This window comes from Mustela erminea, chromosome 5 (assembly GCF_009829155.1).
Source record: "Mustela erminea isolate mMusErm1 chromosome 5, mMusErm1.Pri, whole genome shotgun sequence".
NCBI classification, from domain to species: domain Eukaryota; kingdom Metazoa; phylum Chordata; class Mammalia; order Carnivora; family Mustelidae; genus Mustela; species Mustela erminea.
The window spans coordinates 61,794,417-61,817,520 of record NC_045618.1 but is presented as its reverse complement, the minus strand read 5'-3'; the positions used below and the strand labels follow the sequence as shown (position 1 = coordinate 61,817,520).

The 23,104-nt window shown below is 52.1% G+C and overlaps 1 protein-coding gene across 1 annotated transcript; it reads right to left on the bottom strand.

The window, feature by feature from the left end:
• Nucleotides 1-6,603: 6,603 nt before the first annotated feature.
• Nucleotides 6,604-11,516, bottom strand: CHAC1 (ChaC glutathione specific gamma-glutamylcyclotransferase 1). The gene is given in 4 exon segments (XM_032343324.1): nt 6,604-9,754; nt 10,191-10,226; nt 10,608-10,891; nt 10,894-11,516. Coding segments are annotated over 4 exon segments (1,086 nt in total). The 5' UTR covers nt 11,258-11,516; the 3' UTR covers nt 6,604-9,352.
• Between the last annotated feature and the right edge of the window lie 11,588 nt (nt 11,517-23,104).

Genomic DNA, 23,104 nt, shown 5'->3' with positions numbered 1-23,104 from the left:
ATCTCCCTGTTTCAATTTGGTTCACATGATAAAATAACATAGCAACCCCTCATGTTCTCTACCCCCGCACACATACAATACTGTTTTCAGGGGACTCTAGAGAAGCTGTACTTCAGGCAAAGGCATGGGCTGGCATTTCACATTCCTTGGGGAGCTAGTTTAAGGAAATATGTCCTTTTTCATGGCTCAAATTAGATTCGGAGCATTGATAGGGTCCTTCCTTCTTGCCAGGCTAAGGTTCTGGTTTACCTGGGCAAAGGGCCAATTTTCCCTCTGTGTGGGAAAGGGAGCCCCCTGCCTGGCCCCCCACCCAAATAAGAGCTCTTAACTGCTCAGGGTTGTCTCCGCCACCTCTTTATGCATGGGCCCTTTTCTTTTATTCAAATCTGCATTGTGTTTTATTATATATTTGATTTATTTACTTATGAATACGTAATAAATTTATATCATTCAAAATCAAAAACATACAAAGGGCATAAGAAGAAAAAGTCTCTCTCCCATTCCATCCCCTGGCCTCCAGTTCCCCTCCTGGGAGGCAAACTGTGTTGACAGTTTCTGGTGATTCCTTCCAGACATATTTCTATGCTTTTTAAAAGACAGGATTGTATTCATACCATGTATCTAACTTTGTATGCTCCCCCCCAACCACTTAACATTATATGGTAATGTTAAGAGGGTACTGTATGGAAAGTAACGGTAGTAAATTCTAAATATTCACAATGACTGCAAATATTCCATGGAAGGGGGGTGGGGTGGGCCATTTGGTTGTCCTGCTAGACGGTTAGGGTTCCCCACACACACACACAAAGTTCTCTGATTCTATCCAAATGAAACTACCGCCTGGGTTCAGCCAGCAGTTGCATTTGGGATGGACACTGATTGGCCATTGGCTCCCCTGGGACCCAGGGCTCTGGGGTGAGGAGGAGGCCCAGGGCCCAGCCCAGAGGGACAGGCGGGTGGTCTCTGGCCTTCAGGGGCTGGCTGTGTGGTCCTGGCCAGCAGGGGAGATATATTTAGCTGGGTCAGAGGCTGCTGGCTCCGTCATGACCCAGGAGGACTATGCTGTTGGTAAACAAGCCAGAACGGAGTGACTTTTTAGCCAGCCTGCCTTCCTCCTTCCTCTCCCGGACTCGCTGGCAGGGCAGGGCCTGAGAGAGGTGGAGGAGGGTCTGACCAGGGAGCAGGCTCAGACAGAGGGCTCTCCCCTGAGGCACCCAGCAGTGAAGCGGCCTGTCTCACTGTCCCAAGTTTGTTTTTGTCATGTCCCTGCTTGCTTTGCTTCACCCCCCCTCCCCAACTTGGCAGAGCCTGGGCAGCCCAGGAAGCCCTCCCTCCCTCTGCCTCCTCCCTCTTTACCCTTTCTCTCTCCACCTGGTCAGCCTGACTTGACCTCAGTGCTCTGCGAAGTAGGGGAGTTTGTTTATGTAGTCATTCGTCCTAGTCATTTATCTGTTTATATGTCCAGCAACTATATTTTGAGGGCCTGACATAAGCCAGGCTCTGTGCTGGGCACCAAGAATGTAGCAATGCCCACGAAGGTGTCAGCCCTGGCCCTCATGGAGCAGACACTCTAGTGAGGTTAGAGATAATCCAGGACATATTTAGGTGTTGGTGAAAAATAATAGAGTTAAATTGTAATAATAAGGCACATTCACACAGTGCTTCAGAGTGTACTGTTTTTCACAGATAGCCCATCTAGTCCCAAGACTGTGAGAGGTAGTGACGATTATGAGTCTCATTTTCAAGATGAAGAAATTGCAGCCCAGAGATATTAAAGAACCTGGCCAGGACTCATAGACTACGAAAAGGGAGCCTGGTTCTCGAACCCAGTCACTCTGACCTCAAGCCCGTGTCTCTCCTGAAAAAGGGGAGCCACTGGAAGTGGATGGGAGCTGGGAGCTCTTCATTTTCCATTTGCAAAGATGGAGCCAGAGAGGAAGAGTGCCTTGCCTAAGACACAGCTTACAACAGGAATAGGAACCTCTGGACCCCCCGTCAGTGCTCGCTCTTTGCCTCTGAACAGCTGTTCGACGCCCTGACCGGGTCCTGGTAGATTCGGGTGGGAGATGGCAGGTCCATCTCCTTCCCTCCCCTGCACCCCTCCCCAGCTCACCCCCTCGGCTACATCGACCCTTTCATGGGGAGGCAGCCCATAGTGCTCTCCCCAACCCCCACTGCCCCTCACCAGTGCCTGCCTCTCCATGGTTTTCATTTAACAAATGTAATGTGAGTACCTACTGTTGCAAGCTGTGCTGGATGCTGGGAGGCAGACCAGAAACACAGTGCTATCAAAGCTGCAAGGGACTATTATCTTGGGGTTGTGAGTTCGAGCCCCACGTTGGATGTAGGGATTACTTAAACATCTTTTAAAAACAAAATAATAATAAATTGAAAATAAAATTTTTTTAAAAGGCTGCAAGAGAACAGCCCAGGTATCAGAGACACAAGACAGGGCCTGGAAGTCAGGCCTTGGCCATCCGGGAGAGGAGGGTCAGGGAAGACTTCCCAGAGAAGGTGACATCTCAGCTGAGCCCTGCAGTTGGAATCACGAATTCACCAGGCCAGAACTAGCAGTTTGGGGACTACTAGGGTGAGGGCCTGGAGGGCGCAGGAAAGGGTAAGAAAGGCCCCCGCAGGTCACGGGCATGCTACAGGCTTCTCTCAGGTCAGGGCCCATCTGTGTGGCGTGTGTCATGCCCCTCATCGCTGCAGGTGGCCTGTGAGCGGGAACTGGGTCTCCCTTCCTGTGGAAACCCCCATGGGCAAGGGCCTCCTCCTGTGGACAGATGACTCAGACACCCCACGTAAGCAGCTTGTCATCAGCTTTTACCCCCGAGGACTCACTGTCCTTCCCAGCCAGAGCCACTGACATGTCCGACACTCCCCATGTTGTGCACCCTCCTGACCTGGCACAAATGTGACTGGGCCCAGAAGGGGCTGTGCCAGCCCTGGAGGCTTCAGTTGCGATGGGGGGAAAGTCACAGGTGGATGCATTTCTGTCCCTATTCTCCCTCTCCCTGCTCCCATTCCCAGTCCCCTCAGGCTGTGCCTCCCCTCCTGTGGGGACAGGGAGCAGCACCCCATGAGGGAAGCACAAACAGCCCTCTGGCTTAGTGCCCAGAGCAAAGAGGAGGAGCAAGGGCATAGATGTTGCCGCTTACTATGCATGCCAAAGGGTAGCCTAGGGCCTGGCCTCTCCCAGACAGACAAAGGGAGAGAGTGGCCGGCCCAGGATGGCAGCCACCAGTGTGGGTCGGTACTGGCCCAGTCAGGAACGTGCTGGAGCTGCCCATGCCTGGCCGGTCTGCCCTTGCCCTTGGGATTCCCTGTCCCTCATTCCGGGGCTGTGCACATAAATATTCAGATTGAATATTAGCAAGGGGAGGCAGCTTGGCACTTTCTCTTGGCTACGACCGAGGTTTTCATGTGGTCTTTCCCTCCAAAGGGACGTGTGACATTTCTTTCAGAAGAGTGTCTCACTGAACTCCCTTCCTCTTAGATTCCCTGAGCTGCTTTGCAGCCCCAGAGCTGTGCTATGGACTGGGGTGCCCTGGGGTCAGGAGGCTCACTTTGGTGGGGCAGACCTGCAAGGGGATCACACCAATAGGACTGTTGGATGTAAAACAGAGGTGGGGGTGCCCAAGGAGGGGCAGCAGCCATCAAGGTCAGCAGCAGCTTCCGGAAGCCTGATGCTGGCACTGAGCTCTGAAGAAGATCGGAGTCACGGGCAAAGTGGTCCAGCAAGGAGAACAGCAGGAGCAAAGGCTTGGTAGTGAGAAATCACGAGAGGTGGGCGTGGAGAAGGGGCCAGCACTAAGGCTGCAGGGACGTTTGTCCTCAGAGCCAGAAAGAACTGCTGAAATTTGTCATTTGAAGCCAGATTCACATTTGACATTGTGGAAAATGACTAGCCAGGGGGAAAGCGGGAAGGTGAATCCATCTGGACACAACAACCGTGCAGGGAAGGAGGGCACGCGTTAGGGCGGATGTAGGAAGCCATTAGATCCCAGAACATGGCAAGGTTGGAAGCTTGGGTCAAAGGGAAGCATTCACTGGGCTTTAGCTTGCTGGTGGGGTAGGGGCAGGATCCAGAACAAAGCCAAGGAAGGGGGCACCTGGGTGGCTCAGTGAGTTAAGCCTCTGCCTTCTGCTCAGGTCATGATCTCAGGGTCCTAGGATCGAGCCCCATATCGGGCTCTCTGCTTAGCGGGGAGCCTGCTTCCCTCTCTCTCTCTCTCTGCCTAGTTGTGATCTCTGTCAAATTAATTAATTAATTAAAAAGAAAAAGCAAAAACAGAAACAAGGAGGGACTGAAGCTGCAGGGGGAGGAGCAGAGCATGAGGGGTGAATGTGCAATGCCAGGTCCAAGACTAAGGAAGAGGGGGTGTGGGTGCAGATGGTGCCCTCTCCCTCTAGGAGGGGAAGGACCGGTGACCAGGGAGCAGCTCTGTGGCTGAATCTGCAGGACTTGCCAAGATCTGGCTTACATCCCAGAAAATGCCCAGGCTGAGGGTAAAGGAAGGTACAGGCCTGAACCCGGAAGGGCAGGCCTGGTGGGGACTCTCCAAGGGCAAAGCAGGAAAGGGCAGAGGAGAAAAGGCCTCCCGGGGCACTGGACTAGAGGTGAGGGTCCAGGGACGGCCATCCAGTAAAGCAAAACAGCTCAGTTCCACTTTCCACAGCCACCATGCAATTTACTATCCAAACCTGGATGCTTCTGAGAGTGAAAGTCATAATTATTCCAGGACGAGGGAAGGGAAGTAGGCCTGTCCTGGGCACAGTGGGGTGTGCGGTCACCCTAGCCATGTAGCATGAGACTGGTCCTTGTGTAAGGACCCTGGTTGGCAGGGACACTGTCCCTGTGACCGTCAGCCTCCCCTAATCTAGCCCTGGTCCCTGAAGCTGGGTTCACATCCTGGAGCACCCCAACCCTCCTCAGAGCCAGGCCTGTGGAAAGTGGGGTCTCTCCCATTCAAAGGCCATCTCCCCACACCCTCTGCTTTTCGGATGACTGACATGGATACCTCCATGTCTTCAAGGAAATACCAGCCTGCAAAGGAACATGGTCCTTCCTGGGGCTCAGCTGGGGGCAACCTGGAGAGCCCCTAGGAGCCTGCCCACCCTAGAAGGGTGTAGAGGCCTGAGTAGGGGCACCTGTATCCCCCTGCACTGTCCATGCCCCTGGCCTTGGCAAAACCCTGGAATCCCTAGTTTCCTGCCTCCCACTTGCCCTCCTATTCCAATGGCCTGCCAGGAGGTTATCCCCACCTTCCAGGTTCCCGGTTCTAGTTCCATCCTCCCCAGCCTCTACCTGGAACATTCCAAAAGGTGCCCTCCAGATCTCACAGCCTTCGAACCAGTTTTCCCTGCCACAACACGTAAACCCAAGCCTGAACATAGCACTGAACAGAGTAGACAAAACAAAAAGAACAAAAACAAAGACCCTCCACAGGAGGAAAAACACATGAAAAAAACAAAAACATCACTCTAGAGCCCTACTTCCCTACAAGATACAGTCTAACACTTCCTCTGTGAACTGACTCCAGAGTAGCTCTCGACCTTGGCCCCGACACTGGGCTACCAACCAGCTACTGTGTCTGTTCCCCCTTTGTCGGCGCCTCTGCCTGCTGGATTCCTCCAGCTTCTTTAAGGCCCTACCAGACCTGACCACCTCTGCCCCAACCCCTGAGCTCCCCGAGTTGCCCTTAGCCCAGACCAGGTGTGAGGGCACTTCTGTGCCTTCCATCTTCCACAGCAGGAAGGTGGCCTACTGCAGACTCAATAAATAGCAGCTGAACTGGCTGAACCTTCCTGCTCACTCCTGCTTCTCCAGAAGGGCGCCCTGAGGGATGGACAGGATGATTTCTGAGTTCCCTGCTAACTCTGAAATCCATTAATGCTGCAGCCTAGGGCTCGCCACTTAGCCATCACTCTGTTTGAACCCCACCAACAAAAAAAGGAAAAAAAATTTTTTTTTAGTGCTGCTGTACCAGAAAGCCTAAGATATGACCCAGGGACCCCTGGGGGTCTCCAAAACCCTCTCAGGGGAACTGTGAGGTCAAGATTATTTTCATAGTAAAACTAAGAGGTTATTTGCCTTTTTGCTCTCATTTCCTCACAAGTGTACAGTGGAGTTTTCCAGAACTATATGATAGGTGGATTTGCAACAGAATGAATGCAGAAAGAAATGAGAACCCAGCTGACTTTAAAAAAATAAATAATACCAATAAATAAATAAATACATAAATAAATAAATGATACCATTCTTTTCACAAAATTAGCCCATTTTGGAACATAGACTCATTATTATTTTAAAAATATGTTAATGTGTAATGAATTTTTATTTTTAATTTAATGCATTTTAAACTTAATCTCAAATACACTCATGTTGCCAATTGTTATGTTCCGTGTAAATAACAACTCCTGGGGTCTTCAATTTTTAATTTGTAAAGGGGTCCTGAGACTCCTCCACCCTCCACAGAGGACCACATAAAGTCCTTCCTTCTCCAGCTGCCTGTTCTCTCCAATTCTTGCTTCCCTCAGGCCACCAGGGCTGGATGCCTCAGGGCTGGGGCCCGGGCCCTGTTCTCTCTTCTCTCTACTTCCAAGGCTTTCCAAAACTGTCTCCCTGGGTAAGGCCCCGAAATCTCTGACTCCAGTCGGCCTTCCTGCCGACCCATATCCCCAGCTGCCCCACACAGACATCCGCAGCTCACACACTCACACAGGGCCCGTCTCTACCCCTGCCCTTCCACCCCTTTAACTGTACCAGCAACCCTGGCCCTCTACCCTTCCTCACTCTCCCCCTCAGCCAGCCGCACCAAACCCTACCATCCTCACGCCCTGAACACTCTCAGATCTATCCTCCTGCCCATTCCCACTGCCACATCTCGGCTCAGGCCATCTTCATGTCTCCGCAGCCTGTCTCTGGCCTTCCTGCTGTAACCCAACCCAGGAGCCAGGTTCCTCTTCAGCAGTCTCTTCCCAGCTCAGAATCCAAGAAGGAATGCCACCTCCATGGTGCAGCACAGATGACCAGGCCCAGCCGGCTGGATGTTGTCCTGCCCCCTGTCCAGTCCCAATTCCCACCCCCCCACCCCTGACACCACTGTCCACTCCATCCCCACTGGCCTGACCTGACTTCCCACTCTGGCACGAGCTGCCCCTGGCCTCCGTTCACCAGAGACACCTTCTCAAGCTCAAGGCTCAGCCTCATCATTCCTTCCCTCAGAAAGCTTCCCTGACCACCTCCCTAAGCAGAGGGCCCTCTTCTCCCATCACAGCACATCTCATGCTATATGGTCCCCATTCAGAAAAAGAAAAAAAAGAAAAAAAGAAAAGCCACCATTCAGAATTTCTAAGCTGAGTTCCTGAGTTCCCTCAGGAGAGAGATTGCTTCACTGCTGTATCCCCAGTGCTCAGGGCAGTGCCTGGCCTATCACACTTTAGTCAATACTTAAATGAATAACTTGAAGGCAAGCAGCCCTCCCCCTGCGTGCCCAACCCCACCTCCCCACCTGGCCCAGGACTCAGCAGACAGTAGGGCTCTGCTCTGAGCACCCAGAACTGGCTGCCCTGCCCCACCCTGGCCTGGGAAGTGGCTGCCTAAGCCTCCCTGCTCCCTCCTCCTGTTGTGTTACCGTCCTAGAACTTGGCTAACCCCACGCTTCCCCCACCAATGGCCAAGACATGAGGACACCAACACAACAGGCCCAACAGCTGCCCAGCTGGTTCGAGCTGACCCCGCTGGGGACACCCAGACCAATCCAGGGCACCAGCCAAAACAAGAGCAGCAACAAGACATACCATACAGCGTCCCGGCGTAAACTGATGAGTTTTCGGGAGGTCACTGGGCCAAGGAGGGAAGAGGCTAGGGAGGAGCCAGGCTCTTCTGCTATGAAAAAGCTGTCCTGTGGGCCCAGGAGCAAGAGGCTGAGCCCGCTGAGATCCCAGGGGGCTGGGCTTTCCACCTGGGGATGGGGGTGGGGGCTTAGGGGGAGCAGCAACCAGGAGCAGGCAGATGGTAAACAAGTAGTAATCCAGAGGGCACCCCCAACAACTCTTTCCATAGAGAGCAAGAGTCCTGGCAGGTCAGGTTAACCAAGAAGGCACAGCCCACACCCCAGCCCCAAGAGGCAACAGAAAGCACCTGGATGTCCTCCGAAAGGCCACAGGTCTCTGCTATCACCCTTCTCTAACCCACCTGCTCCTTTAGCAGGAAGCCAGGGGTCTCCTCTCGAGGTCAGCAAGAGGCAGCGGCTAGAGGAAGACCTGGTCTGACCTCCAAGCCCACCAACCTCCTCGGGGCATCAGAAAGGAGCCGCAGAGCACCAGGCCCCTGGTAATTACGCAGCGCATGAGGCTGCCCAGTAGAGCCCTGCGGACGGAATTCTGCGTACCTCAGAGCATTTTTGCCTGCACTAAGATGTGAATGGTGCCTCCTGGGACTGTTGCAAACCGGCCGGTAGCCCTGCCCTCTCAACTGTCCCCCTCCCTGCGAGAGAGATGGAGACAGAGGGAGCCCTTGCCCCTCTTGTGCGCCTTCCAGGGCTTCACCAGTTCCCTTGCCCCAACAGCCCCTCTGAAGAAAGAACGACATTCCAGCACAAAACAGATAATAAGAGATCAGTTTATGGATAACAGTGTGGGACAGACTGGGAAGGTACCAGGGCCCATAGTGATGAGCTCCCTTGGAACAGACCAACATGAAGACAAGCAGACAGACAGAGGGACAGGAAACAGCCAAGTGGCTCAGAGGCCCAGGCCCAGCCTCAGCAGTTATGCCCGGGCTCCAGATCCAGTTCTACCCTGGAAACCTGGCGGGGGGGAGGGGGGTGGCAGGGGGAGGGTGTGAAAGGGCGGGGATCAACAGGACCCTCAAGTGTCTCAGTTCTTGTAAGGCTCCCTAATCCTCACCCCCCACCCACACCCACCCCGCCCCTTCCCAACAGGCTGGGACTTTTCCCATGTCCTCTATTTCCAGGGCTGAGGAGTGTTTGGACTGGAGATGGGAGGCAGAGGCCTGGGTGGTATGGGGTTAGCAGCAGTACTGGGGGGAACTGGGCCAGGCACCAGGTGCCTGAGGTGGGGCACTGCTCAGCAGGGCCCCTATGTCTGGGGCAGTCCCCCCACTTGCCCACCACACCAACATGGTGCAATAAATAGTTTCAAGTAGTCAGTGTCAGGCAGGATAGCTGGAGGCTGGTGGGACAGGCAGGGGCTTAGGAGAAAGGCTCCCAGCTGTCCACCGAGTCCTTCCAGCGGGCTCCAACTCTATCAAGTCCGCTGTGTGCACAGGCTTGGGGACTTGGCCCCATGTCTATGTGGACACTCTGTGCAGGGGCTCAGCCCCTCAGACCAGTGCCAAAGCCTGCTCGGTGGGGCAGAAGCAGGGCAGCATGGTGCCCACAGCGTCCACGATGGCAGCCAGGTGCTCATCCTGTGCCTGGGGCCCACAGAGCTGCATGAAGTCCGCCAGACGCAACAAGTACTCGAGGTTGTGGCCCGAGAAGCCGCGGCAGGCCAGGATCTGTGTTGCAATGGCCTCCTCAGGGGCAGGACCCAGGTAACCAGGATTCTGGGGGGTGGCCACATAAGCCAATGCCTTGAGTGGTTGGTCAGGGGTATCTTGGGGGTAGAAGGTGACTTCCTTGGTATCATAGCCGCCAAGCACTGCTTCCCGAACATTCAGGTACTTCAGCGCCTCGCTCACCTGCTCACCTCGAACCTGGTATGCCACACCCCAAGTGCAGCCCTACGAGGAAAACACGGACACCACGGTCACCCAAAACAGCTCCTGGCTAATCCCACCTCAGGTCTGTGCTCTATAAGGAAAGTGGGCAGAGGACTGATGAGTCATCTAGTAGCAATACATTAAGCTCATTCTCCCTTTCTTCACAAGGTTTGACAAGGTGGTCTGGCCCCAGGGCCAAAAGGATTCCTACTCAGAGCGTGTGGTCTGGAAACCAGTGGCATCATCTGTACAATTAGGAGGAGTAAGTCTCAGGCTACCCTCCAATCCTATTAAATCACAATCTGCATTTTAAGGAAATCCTCAGGTGACTCTAGTGAGAAGCACTGAGCTAGACCACCTTCCCTGCTGCCAGAGTAGCATCTCATCTAGCCTACAGCCAGGGACCCAAGAGCTCTGCTAGGCCCCAGGGAGTGCCTCTCTTGACTCAAGCACTTACCTCATGATCTTCAAGGAGGGTCACCACACGGCCAGGCTGAGGAGGAAAGAAAAATTTTGAAAAAGACAAGTTAGAAATCAGCTGTCACCAGTACCAGAGGAAGAAACCTTATTAACCCTGCTGGTCCAGGCCTCAGTGAGCCCCATTCATCCAGGGCAAGTGGAGAGAGTGATGCATACATGGAGAAACATACATGGCAGTGGCCCAAACTGATAACCAGAAATACTCTCCAACATGGTGATCCACAGGACCACAGATTCCAGCCATCACAGGGATCCACTGGGCACTGAAATTTAAGACACAGCCCCCAGGCTCAGGTCTATACACTTCCCCGACCAGCCCAGACATTCCAGGGCACTGGTGCCCACTACCCTGCCCCCACCCCCTTCATTCCCCCGGGCATGGTCAAATGCTCACCATCTTGTCGCTGCCCCGATGGAAGGTGTCTCCCTGCCAGAAGCGGCGGCTGTAGCCGCGCACGAAGCCCACACGGCTGTCGCTGTAGGCGAAGTCGGGCCTCCACACCAGGGAGCCGTACCCGAAAATCCACAGCGCTTGGGGGTCGCCGTCATCCCGGGGATGCTGCGAGGGTGGCGAGGGGGTTGGCGAGGGGGTTGGCGAGGGGGCTGGTGAGAGGGGCGGCGAGGCGGGCGGCGTGTTCTGGGCTGTGGACTCCTGCTTCATGGTGCCGGGCACAGGGACGGGCCCGGCGGCCTCCGAGGCTGGTCTCCGGCGCGGGCACGGAAGGACCGACGGACGCGCACACCTGGCCTGGCACCGCTCGGTCGCTCCAGCTGCGCGGCCCCGCCGGAGGCGCCTTTTAAACCCTCCGGCCGCAACGGGTCTCCGCCCACCGCGCCAGCTGCCGCGGTGATTGGGGCGGGGCAAATCCCCCTTTGACCAATTACCTTCGTGTTTTTCTTCCCGGTTAACCGCGCCGCCCTCTGAGTGGATAACTGCCCGGCTGCCCCAGGCCCAGCGCGCCCGGTGATTGGCTCGGCTCCACCTCTGTAGCAAACCTGGCAGGAGTGATGCAACCGCGGGGGAGGTTTCCCCAGCTCCGGCATGCAGCAAGGGCACCTCGGATTGCGTCAGGCGGCGGGCAGTGGACAGTATGCACGGACGCAGGCACTGATCGTCCCTCTGGCAGCCCCTTCACGGCCTACGCCCTTGAGGAACCACGATTGGCGTGTCCCGGGCGGGTGTCTCCCCACCAGCCCTGTTGGTGCACCTGGTCCGCTCACTGCCACCCCAGACAGCACGGACTCATTAACAGGCCCAGTGAAGGGCATGTCCCGAAGGACCTCTCTGGGTGGCGTCAGTGCCCGTTTCTGGGGCTCTGCCTGGGAGCACATATTCTAGGGAAGCCGTCGGAGGCACCCTCTGCATTCCGCACAGGTGACTCAAGCTGTTGGCCCGCGTGAGCAAATGGAGAAACTGAGTCACGGGGCTGGCTAAGGTTTCTGCAGAAGCTGCGAGGATGAGTCAGGCCGGGCGCCGGGAGCTTGCGGGCCTCACGTGAGGGCTACTCCCAGGGCCAGGTGTGGAACCCCTGAGCCCAGGTAGGCTTGGGGTGGAGCCTTTCAGCACACTTGCATCCACTGCTGTCACTTTGGCAGTGGTGACCAAACCTGGAGAGAGAACCTGTAAAGTCGGGCCACTTCTCCCCTGAGGCGATGGGTTTAGTTCATAGTTTGGACCTGAAACTTCTCCAACAATGGTTGTCTTCATTCTTAGGCACAGAAATTCGGAAGCTTCCGGGAGCGGCAGTCAAGGCAGCCAAATTAAGGCTCCCAGACAGCTGCGAGCTACCGGGCTTCTCTTTTGGCCACTGGCCTCCTGACCCATGGAAGGTCTGCTGGCCATCTGGGGTTGAGCCCCTAAGCAGAGGCAAAGGGCTGCCCCCTAGGCATGTCTCTGGCTGGAAATGGGGAACAGAGGCAGGAGAAGACCTGTCTCTGGAACTGCAGAACTAGCTGGGCGAAACAGCTAATGAGGTCCAGGGTGAGCCCTCTGGCAGCCGAAAAGGGCAAGATTGCTTCTCACTAGATTCTAAGTAGATTTTTTTTTTTTTTTTTTAAGATTTTATTTACTGGGCGCCTGGGTGGCTCAGTGGGTTAAGCCGCTGTCTTCGGCTTAGGTCATGATCATAGGGTCCTGGGATCGAGGCCCGCATCAGGCTCTCTGCTCAGCAGGGAGCCTGCTTCCTCCTCTCTCTCTGCCTGCCTCTCTGCCTGCTTGTGATCTCTCTCTGTCAAATAAATAAATAAAATCTTAAAAAAAAAACAAAACAGAAAAAAAAAAAGATTTTATTTACTTATTTGACAGAGACAGACACAGGGAGAGAGGAAATACAAGCAGGCGGGGTGGGAGAGGGAGAAGCAGGCTTCCCACTGAGCAGAGAGCCTGAGGTGGGGTTCAATCCCAGGATTCTGGGATCATGACCTGAGGGGAAGGCAGACACCTAACAACTGAGCCACCCAGGTGCTCCCTAAGTAGATATTTAAACTAAAAATTATAGGCACACTTAAAGTAGTCATTCCAAAAGTGTGTAAGATATATTCTCCAGTAGGAATGTTGTACTACAGTGTGTATAGCATGAAGCTAGTTATTTTATTTTATTTATTTTTTTTTTAAGATTTTATTTATTTATTTGACAGAGAGAGATCACAAGTAGGCAGAGAGGCACGCAGAGAGAGAGAGAGGAGGAAGCAGGCTCCCTGCTGAGCAGAGAGCCCAATGCGGGACTCGATCCCAGGACCCTGAGATCATGACCTGAGCCGAAGGCAGCGGCTTAACCCACTGAACCACCCAGGCGCCCCGAAGCTAGTTATTTTAAAGATTTTTTTAAATTTATTTGACAGAGAGAGATCACAAGTAGGCAGAGAGGCAGGCAGAGAGAAAGAGAGAGAGAGAGAGAGAGGAGGAAGCAGGCTCCCTGCTGAGCAGAGAGCCCGATGCAGGACTCGATCCCAGGACCCTGAGATCATGACCTGAGCCGAAGGCAGCGGCTTAACCCAGTGAGCCACCCAGGCGCCCGAAGCTAGTTATTTTAAAACAAAGTAAGTTAGGGGCGCCTGGATATCTCTGTAGGGTGAGCCAGGTCATGATCTCAGGGTTGTGAGATCTAGCCCAGGCCCAGGCTCTGTGCTCAGCGGGAAGTTGGCTTGAGATTCTTTTCCTCTCTCCCTCCCCGTGCACTTGCTCTAAAATAAATAATTTTTCTTAAGATTTCATTTATTTGAGAGAAAGACAGAGACCATGAGCAGGGGAAGGGGGACAGGGAGAGGGAGAAGTAGACTCCCCACAGGGAGCCTGACACAAGGCTCCATCCCAGGACCCTGAGATCATGACCTGAGGCTAAGGCAGAGGCTTAACTGAGCCACTCAGGCATCCCCAGAGAACTTTCAATATTAAATGTAAACATTTTTGGAAAAGTTTGTTGTTGCTGTTCACAAGGAGTATGAATTACTTTTCTAATAGGAAAAAAATACAGGCAAATGGTTGTTTCTGGTCATTTCTTTCTCTTTCCCTCCATTCTCCATGTTCACACTCCCCTCTACTCTGTATCCTGTCCCCTTTCATCCATATGAGCATCTCCTGTGCTACTTGCTTTTTTTTTTTTTTTTTTTTAGATTTTTATTTATTTATTTGACAGACAGAGATCACAAGTAGGCAGAGAAGCAGGCAGAGAAAGAGAGAGGGGGAAGCAGGCCCCCTGCTGAGCAGAAAGCCTGATGTGGGTCTTGATCCCAGGATCCTGGGATCATGATCCAAGCTGAAGGCAGAGGCTTTAACCCACTGAGCCACACAGGCTCCCCTGCTACTTGCTTCTTAAGAAGGACGCTCCCCCCCACCCCATGTACCACCTTTGGGTAGCAGGGTAGGAGGCCAGAGACTGATACCAACACATTCCTGGAAGCATCTGAATTGACACAAACAATGCTTTGAAAAAGCAGTTTAGGGATATAAATCAGAAGTCACAAGTTATCCCTGGCCTTTGACCCAATATTTCCACTGCAGGAAATTATTCAAAATATGGGAAAAGTCATATGCCTAAAGATTTTTCAATGCATTGTTATTTATAATAGCCAAACAAAAGAAGAAAAAACATTTAAATATCCAAAAATAGTTCAGTGTGTAAGTAAATTATGCAATCAATCCGCATGGCAGAGAAATACACACGAAGAGAATAACTTAAATATGCAGCAATAGATGATCAAGTTTTATAAATTTTATATGAATATAAAATTAAAGCTGTGGAGTCATTAGAAACAATTATGTATGCTTATATTTGCTGACACAGAAACCTATCTGATGCAGAATTCTGTGAAAAAAGCAAGTTATAAAATAACCTAATAGAACTATTTTAAACTTAAAAAGTCTGTATGTGTTTATTTGCATAGAAAAAAATCCACAGGACCACGTGAAAAAGTTCAGTGCCTACCTCGGAGTAGTAGGACTGTATGAGATTTGCACTTTCCTTTTTTATTTTTTTTAAAGATTTCATTTAGGGGCGCCTGATTGGCTCAGTGGGTTAAGCCGCTGCCTTCAGCTCGGGTCATGATCTCAGGGTCCTGGGATCGAGTGCCATATCGGGCTCTCTGCTCAGCAGGGGCCTGCTTCCTTCCCTTCCCCTCTCTCTGCCTGCCCCTCTGCCTGCTGTGATCTCTCTCTGTCAAATAAATAAATAAAATCTTTAAAAAAAAAAAAAAAGATTTCATTTATTTGTCAGAGAGAGAGCACAAGGAAGGGGAGATGCATGCAGAGGGAGAAGCAGGCTCCCTGCTGAGCAAGGAGCCCGACAAGGGACTTGATTCCAGGACCTGGGCATCATGACCTGTGCCAAAGGCAGACACTCAGCAGACTGAGCCACCCAGGTAGCCCTGCATTTTCTTTTCTTTTTTTTTTTTAAGATTTTATTTATTTATTTGATAGAGATCACAAGTAGGCAGAGAGAGGAAGGGAAGCAGGCTCCCTGCTAAGCAGAGAGTCTAATGTGGACTCAATCCCAGGACCCTGGGATCATGACCTGAGCTGAAGGCAGAGGCTTTAACCCACTGAGCCACCCAGGCACCCTTGCACTTTCTTTTTTTCTGCCAATTCAGATTGTCTAGGATTTTTTATGAGAACATAAACTACTTCCATCTAGAAAAGAAAAAGTCACAATAAAAATCCACTACGAAAACAACATAGTAAAAATGCCCAGGGCCGCAGAGTCAGGCAAAAATGCAAACTATGAACCATCACATGCACTATGATTAAAACTATTAAAACAATGATAACAAGATACATGAGGAAAAAGATGGGGGGAAGCGGCATAGACCAATGATGGATGTGTTGAGATATTACGATTACAGGTGACTCCTTTCTCTCTTTAAGGCTTATGAGATATAATTTTTAATAATAAAAGTTGCTCTTAAAGAGCAGTTCATGGTTTTCTGGTGGCTGAGGGGCAGAAAGTATCTCAGAATTACCTAGGGCATGGGGCACCTGGGTGGCTCAGTGGGTTAAGCCTCTGCCTTCAGCTCAGGTCATGATCTCAGGGTCCTGGGATTGAGCCCCACATCGGGCTCTCTGCTCAGCAGGGAGCCTGCTTCTCCCTCTCTCTCTGCCTGCCTCTCTGTCTACTTGTGATCTCTGTCTGTCGAATAAATAAATAAAATATTAAAAAAAAAAAAAAAAGAATTACCTAGGGCATATTTTCAAGATGCCCATTGGCTAACTTCCTCACACCAGAACAATGCCCCATTGGTGAGGACCTCAGTAACTCCAGGTAAGTTAGGCTCTTCCTCCTCTGCTCCCACAGCCCTTTACCCCACTTCTGTTTATGTGTCCCCTCCACCTCGTGCTTCCCACAGAAACAATCATTTGTTGAAAGCCCCTTATGGGGGTGCCTGGCAAGCCACAGAGCTTAAGTCTAAAGGCAGGTAGAGGGGCACCTGGGTGGCTCAGTGGGTTAAAGCCTCTGCTTTCAGCTCAGGTCGGATCCCAGGGTCCTGGGATCGAGCCCCGCATCGAGCCCCGCATCGAGCCCCGCATCGAGCCCTGCATCGAGCCCCGCATCGGGCTCTCTGCTCAGCAGGAAGCCTGCTTCCTCCTCTCTCTGCCCGCCTCTCTGCCTACTTGTGATCTCTGTCTGTCAAATAAATTTTAAAAGATAAAAATAAAGGCAGGTAGAGCAATCCTGGATCCCCCTTGCTGGTAAGCTCTTGATATCCTGCTTCCTGAGAGCTCCCTGAGAGCAGACTCCATCTTTGAGGTCTTCTGTGGGGACCCACTCAGTGCTGGCTCATGGAAGATTCTCCACAAAAGTAGGTAGAAGAAGTGGAGCTTTTACTTTGAAAAGTCCAGGGCACCCTGAGGTTCAGAGGAGAAGGAATCCTGAAAGACACAGGTTCAACCCTGACCTTCTCAAAACAAGAATCCCTACAAAAGTTGGCCCAGGGGTCTTGGCCACCTTCCTGGGGATATATCTTGCCTGTTCCCATTCCTCGTTTATCCCTGCCAACAACATCTGTCCCCTTCCCTTCCAGTAGGACACTCCCACTCAGTGGATTCCTCTCTGACTTCTGTAGCAGCCATCCTGTCTTTCCTCTGAAAATCCCCTTAGGAAGGGGCTTCAGATGTCATCCCCACAGAAGTACCCCTCATGAGAGAGGATTACCCCTCATGAGAGAGGATTACCTCCACCTTGAAGAGTGGCACATGACTTACAGGTGAGACACACATGATGGCTTCCTTTTCTAGACCTTTCTCAAATGAACCTTTCCTTATTATTCCCCTTCGGGCGATCACTTCTCATTTCCTTGTGATCTGTTCCTTCCCACTTCTCATTCCAGTCACTGCAAACAATGTCTGGTGTTAGTGGGCACAATTATCTGAACTGGGGGAAGATGTGTTTTAGGAGCTCGGGGACCCTGCTAAGGTATTATGCTAAGCGATGAGGTTACTTTATAAAGCTGCTGATTCCCAAGGGATGAAAAAAACCTCCCCAGACGTGGGCTCTTGAGCCCAGTTTGCCCAGATTTGAGCCCATTTCCACCATTTGCCATCAAGTGCACTGTCTCTGGTTCTCAGTTTTCTCAACTGTGAAATGGGGATTAATAGTATCCACCTGTGGGTTCTGATGAGGACCGAAAGAAATAACACCTTAGCCAGCACCTGGCATGTGGGAGCTTAATATATAGTTGGCTCACGGTTTTTACTATAGACTTTTTCCCTTTCCATTTTATCCAAGATAGAGCCATAGCCTATGATTTATTTTTATTTACTTTTTAATTTCTTTCCTTTTAGAGAGAGAGCAGGGGAGAGATGCAGAGAGAAAATCAGCACCCCCCCAGCCATGAGCAAAGAGCCCAGTGGGGGATTGGATCCTGTACCCTGGGGTCATGACCTGAGCCAAAGGCAGACACTTAACGACTGAACCACCTCCCACCCCCCGCCCTGCCAGCCTATAAGAAATATATAGCCACTGGGGGTGGCTCTGTCCTTTGGGGGTCCAACTCTTGGTTTCAGCTCAGATCACTGGTGGGGATCCTGGGTTAGAGCCCTGAGTTGGGCTCTCCACTCAGTGGGAGTCTGCCTGTCTCCCTCTCTCTGCCTTACCCCCCACCACTCACACACTCTCCCTCTACCTTTCTCTAAAATAAATGGATAATTTTTTTTTTTTAAGATTTTAAAATTTTATTTATGACAGAGACAGCGAGAGAGGGAACACAAGCAGGGAAAGCGGGAGAGGGAGAAGCAGGTTCCCGCTGAGCAGGGAGCCCAATACAGGGCTTGATCCCAGGACTCTGGGATCACGACCTGAGCCAAAGGCAGATGCGTAAGGACTGAGCCACCAAGGTGCCCCATAAATGGGTAAATCTTTTTTTTTTTTTTAATATTTTATTTATTTATTTGCCAGAGAGAGAGAGAGAGAGAGAGTGAGCACAGGCAGGCAGAGGGGCCGCAGAGGGAGAAGCAGACTCCCTGCCAAGCGAGGAGCCCGATGTGGGACTCGATCCCAGAATGCTGGGATCATGACCTGAGCTGAAGGCAGCCGCTTAACCAACTGAGCCACCCAGGTGTCCAATAAATCTTCTTTTTAAAAAAGATTTTGGGGCGCCTGGGTGGCTCAGTGGTTTAAGCCTCTGCCTTCAGCTCAGGTCATGATCCCAGGGTCCTGGGATGGAGCCCCACATCGGGCTCTCTGCTCAGCGGGGAGCCTGCTTCCCCCTCTCTCTGCCTGCCTCTCTGCCTACTCATGATCTCTCTCGGTCTATCAAATAAATAAATCTTTAAAATAAATCTTTTAAATAAATCTTTTAAAATAAATCTAAAATAAATCTTTTAAAATAAATCTTTAAAAAAGATTTTGTTTATTTATTTGACAGAGAGAGAGATCATGAGTAGGCAGAGAGAGAGGGGGAAGCAGGCTCCCCGCTGAGCAGAGAGCCCGATGTGGGGCTTGATCCGAGGACCCTGGGATCATGACCTGAGCTGAAGGCAGAGGCTTAAACCACTGAGCCACCCAGGAGCCCCGATAAATGGATAAATCTTTTTTTTTTTTTAAGATTTTATTTATTTATTTGACAGAGATCACAAGTAGGCAGAGAGGCAGGAGGAGAGAGAGGGGAAGCAGGCTCCCTGCTGAGCAGATAGCAGATGCGGGGCTAGATCCCATGACCCTGGGATCATGACCTGAGCTGAAGGCAGAAGCTTTAACCCACTGAGCCACCCGGGCGCCCCATCAAATAAATAATAAAATTAAGTAAAAAAGCGAACATTTAGAATTTAAAAAGCTGAAAAATACCTCAAAAATTATAAAAAAAACATTATTTTAAATTATCAACAGCTTGAAACATGAAACTGCCATATTTATAGGTATGGATACATCTTAATAAAAAAAGAAATATACATTTGGTTTTGATCCTGTTCCTGGCACCGAGCTCTTAAAACCCTTGGAATTTCCTAAATGATAAGAGAGATAAAGGTGGCTTTTGTTATTCATAACAAGCCCACATCAACCACACCTGAATTTAGTTATGCGAAGGCTATTTGGACTCTCTAAAGATGGGGGAGGGGGAGTGGCTGGTTGCCAGGGAAACCAACCAGGTGATTGAAATTGAGAACGGGAACCCTCAGCCCCAACTTCCAGTTTCTGGGTAGGGGAGAACGGCTGGAGATTGAGTTCAATCACCAGTCGCTAATGATTTAATCGATCACACCTGTGTAATGAAACCTCTGTAAAAACTCAAAAGGACAGGGGGTTGGGAAGCTTCTGGGTTGTTAAATACAGGAAGGTGCTAGGAGGGCGGCATACCCAAAGAGGACAGGGAAGCTCCAGGTCCCTTCCCACATACCTTGCCCCACACACCTCTTCCTTCTGCCTGTTCCTGAGTGGGTTGTGGGAACCTCTGCTCTGCAGCGGCTTAGAAGCACAAGTAACCTAGATTGGTGATTTGCTTCTGAGGTGGGAGGCAGTCTCATGGCACTGAGCCCCAGAGTTTGTGGGATCTGATGCTGTTTCCAGGCAGATAGTGTTCTCGCTGAGTTACGCACACCAGGTAGTGAGGCACAATTGCTGGATACGTGGAAAAACCCACAAGTCTCAAGTCAGAAGTGAAGTAGTGGGGGCCCTTGGGCGGCTCAGCCACTGAAACGTCCGCCTTTGGGTTGGGTCATGATCTCAGGGTGCTGGGATGCAGCAGCGTTGATCTCCCTGCTCAGTGGGGAGCCTGCTTCACCCTCTGCCCCTCCCCTCATTCATTCTCTCTCTCTCTCTTTGATAAATCTTAAAAAGTGAGCAGGGTGCCTGGGTGGCTTATGTCGTGATCCCAGAATGAGCCCCGCATTGGGCTCCTTGCTCAGCGGGGAGCTGGCTTCTCCCTCTCCCTCTGCCTGCTGCTCCCTCAGCTTGTGCTCTCTCTCTCTCTCTGACAAATAAATACAATCTTAAGAACAAAACAAAACAGGGGATGCCTGGGTAGCTCAGTCATTAAGTGTCTGCCTTTGGCTCAGGTCATGATCCTCTGGATCCTGGGATTGAGCCCCACAACGGGCTCCTTGCTCAGCGGGAAGCCGGCTTCACCCTCTCCCACTCCTCTTGCTTGTGTTCCCTCTCTCATCATCTCTCTGTGTCAAATAAATAAATAAATAAAATCTTTTAAAAAAACCTAAAAATAAAAACCCAGAAAGGCAGGTAAGTGATAGTCTGCCCAAAGCCCACTATTAATAGTTGCTTGAACAAAGAGAGAGATTTTCTGTGTATGCTTAGAGGGGAGAGATGCTAAACTAAATAAATGAATAAAATAATCCACAGTCTAGGAGTGGCTATACCTCCCACATACTTCTGAAAGATAAGTGTATCTCAGGTCCTTAGCCCATGTGCAAGGACAGAGGTCCTGTCAATACTGGCAGAAGGATGGGTAGAAGGAGTAGCTGAACCTCTCAGGAGAGTCTGCCTCAGATGGGGGAGAGAAGACCATACTCTGCTGGTTATGTCAGCTAGACCCTGGGCCAAGGGTGGAAGGCTACGTGGTACCCTGTCTACAAAAGCATGGACTATAAGAATTCCCCCATGTCCTGACAGAAGGGTGCATGGAATGGTGAGAAAACTTGGCTACATTTCTCAGCTTCTAATGAGGGAGGAAGACCCAACTGACAGAGTATCCCGGGGGGCGGGGCAGGGCAGTATTCTAGTTACTCAGACCCTGGGCCTCGTCCTCCTGGCAGGGGAGGGGCAGGGCTCCAACAGAGGGCTGGGAGGTTGGGGCCTCTTTCCCAGTTCCAAGGAGGGAAGGAAGGTATCCTTCGTGGTGGCAGCCAGTGGCTGGATGCAGGGTTGAGAACTGCAATGAGGAGCATTTCAGTGGAGTGGCAGGGATGCTGAGGGGAGGCCCGTGGGTCAGAGTCAAATGTCAGACTCCACAGAAATGTGGCAGTGTGGTAGGACCTGACTTAAGAGAACTCGAGAAAAACAGCCCATGTGGAGAAGTATGATTCAGGCCCCGAGAGAGCCAAGGAAGTAAAGCCTCTTAAATGAGAGCAGCTAGAATACCATCCCCTATGAACCTACTGCAAATGGGAAGGGGATTCTAGAATCTTCCAGAGCTCTTTTACCAGAGAGAGAGAAGAGGAAGCAACTGAGTGAAGGGAGCCACAAGTGGAGGTGATAGTGAGCAGACCTGGTCTAGAAGGATGGGCCTGGCCTGATGGCTGCCAGTGTGGGAAAAGGACAGCAATTTTTAGACAAGCCGAGTGGCACGCACCTGTCTGCTCATTCCCCGGGTTTGCTTTGCCTCCAAACTCAGCCAAGAAGCAGGAGGACTGGAGACAGCCAGGCTGGCTGTGCCTGGCAGGGCTTTGGCTTGGCTCTGCCCTGTAGGGGTGCCATGACTCAGGGCAGGCTGCTGCCCAGAGCTGAATCCAGCCGCTGGAGATGTTAGTCACCTTGTGTCTGCCATAGCTTTAGCTGGCTTTCTGGACCCTGCGTTGTAGACTCGGAGGGTCTTTGGGCATGAAGGGAACAGGCTGAGTCCACTCGGCCAGAGTGTGAGTAGGGTGCAGGGCCCCAGAGGCCAGGGGAAAATAGGGCAAAAGCCACTTGTGACAGATCTCCAAGGGGAAAGGGACTCTTGAGGACTTGGGGTTCTGCCATCTCTTCCCAGCACCAGAGTCCCCCTTCCACTACTTCCCACATCAGAAGTTGACCTAAGCTAGTGGTGTTCCTTAAAGACAAGGGGTACTGAGCAGGGGAGGGGCAGGGCTCCAACAGAGGGCTGGGAAGTGGCACCTCTTTCCCAATCCCAAGGGGAATGACGCCTGGGTGGCTCAGTCGGTTAGGTGTCTGCCTTCCGATAGGGTCGTGATCCCAGGGTACTGGGATGGAATCCCCATATCCAGCTCCTTGCTCAGTGGGAAGTCTGTTTCTCTTTCTCTCCCTGTCATTCCCCCTGCTTGTGTGCGCGCTCTCTCTCTCTCTCTCTGACAAATAAATAAAATATTAAAGAAAAAACGGGCACAACAGGAAGCAATGGTGGAGACAACCTGGGATCTCAGCTGCCCCTTTGGTCCTTAGGGCTACTGCTTGGGACTACCTAGCCAGCCCCATCCCTATCCCTGTGGGCTAGGAGAGGGGAAGCAGCAGAAAGTGGTTTGTTGGCATAAGCTTGGGAAGGATTCACCAATCAGTGGGGGAACCCGTTGCTCATAAGTATTTTCATTCACCAACTCCTTTCAACCTCCTAGTAATAGGCAAGAGTATGGACATCATCTGAAAGGCTAAAGGACGGTTAGCCTCCTTGGGCAGAGACCATGCTTTATGGCCAAAGCTGCTATATGAAAGGTGCTCCATCAGTGTGTAAGCAATGAGAATTGGATGGACTTGTCCCAGGTCACCTGGCAATGAGACCTACTGGGGCAAAGGAGCTTCAACCTCCGGGCTCAGACCCGGGGCTCTTTGCAGCCCGCCCCCACTCGTTTGCATTCAGGCTACTTCCGGGGCGGGGGTAGCTGGAAGCCTGAGGGCCGCGAGATGGGTAGGAAGCTGGCTGTACGCGAAGCCACCCACCCCCACCCCCGGCCCAGTGTCTCTGGATACCCTGAGAAGTCTTGAGGGGCCGCGCTGCACTCTGCTGTCCACTTCCTCGGGGTCGGCGCCCGTAGGGAGCTCTGCGCTACAAAGACAACTGAACTCGAGGCCGCCGCCGCCTCCGTGGGCTCGCCCACTCGGGCCCCAGGATGGAGAAGGGCTGAGCCCCCGAGCCCCGGCGAAAGAGGGCAGCCCCCGACCGCGCGCAGCCCCGACGGCTGCACAGCGCCCTCTGGTGCCGGGCAGCAGGGCCCCGGGCGGTTCCGCCTGCCTGCCCGACGGCTTCCCGCGGCCACGGCCCCGACCCCGCGTGGCCTCCCAGGCCCGGGGCGGGCTT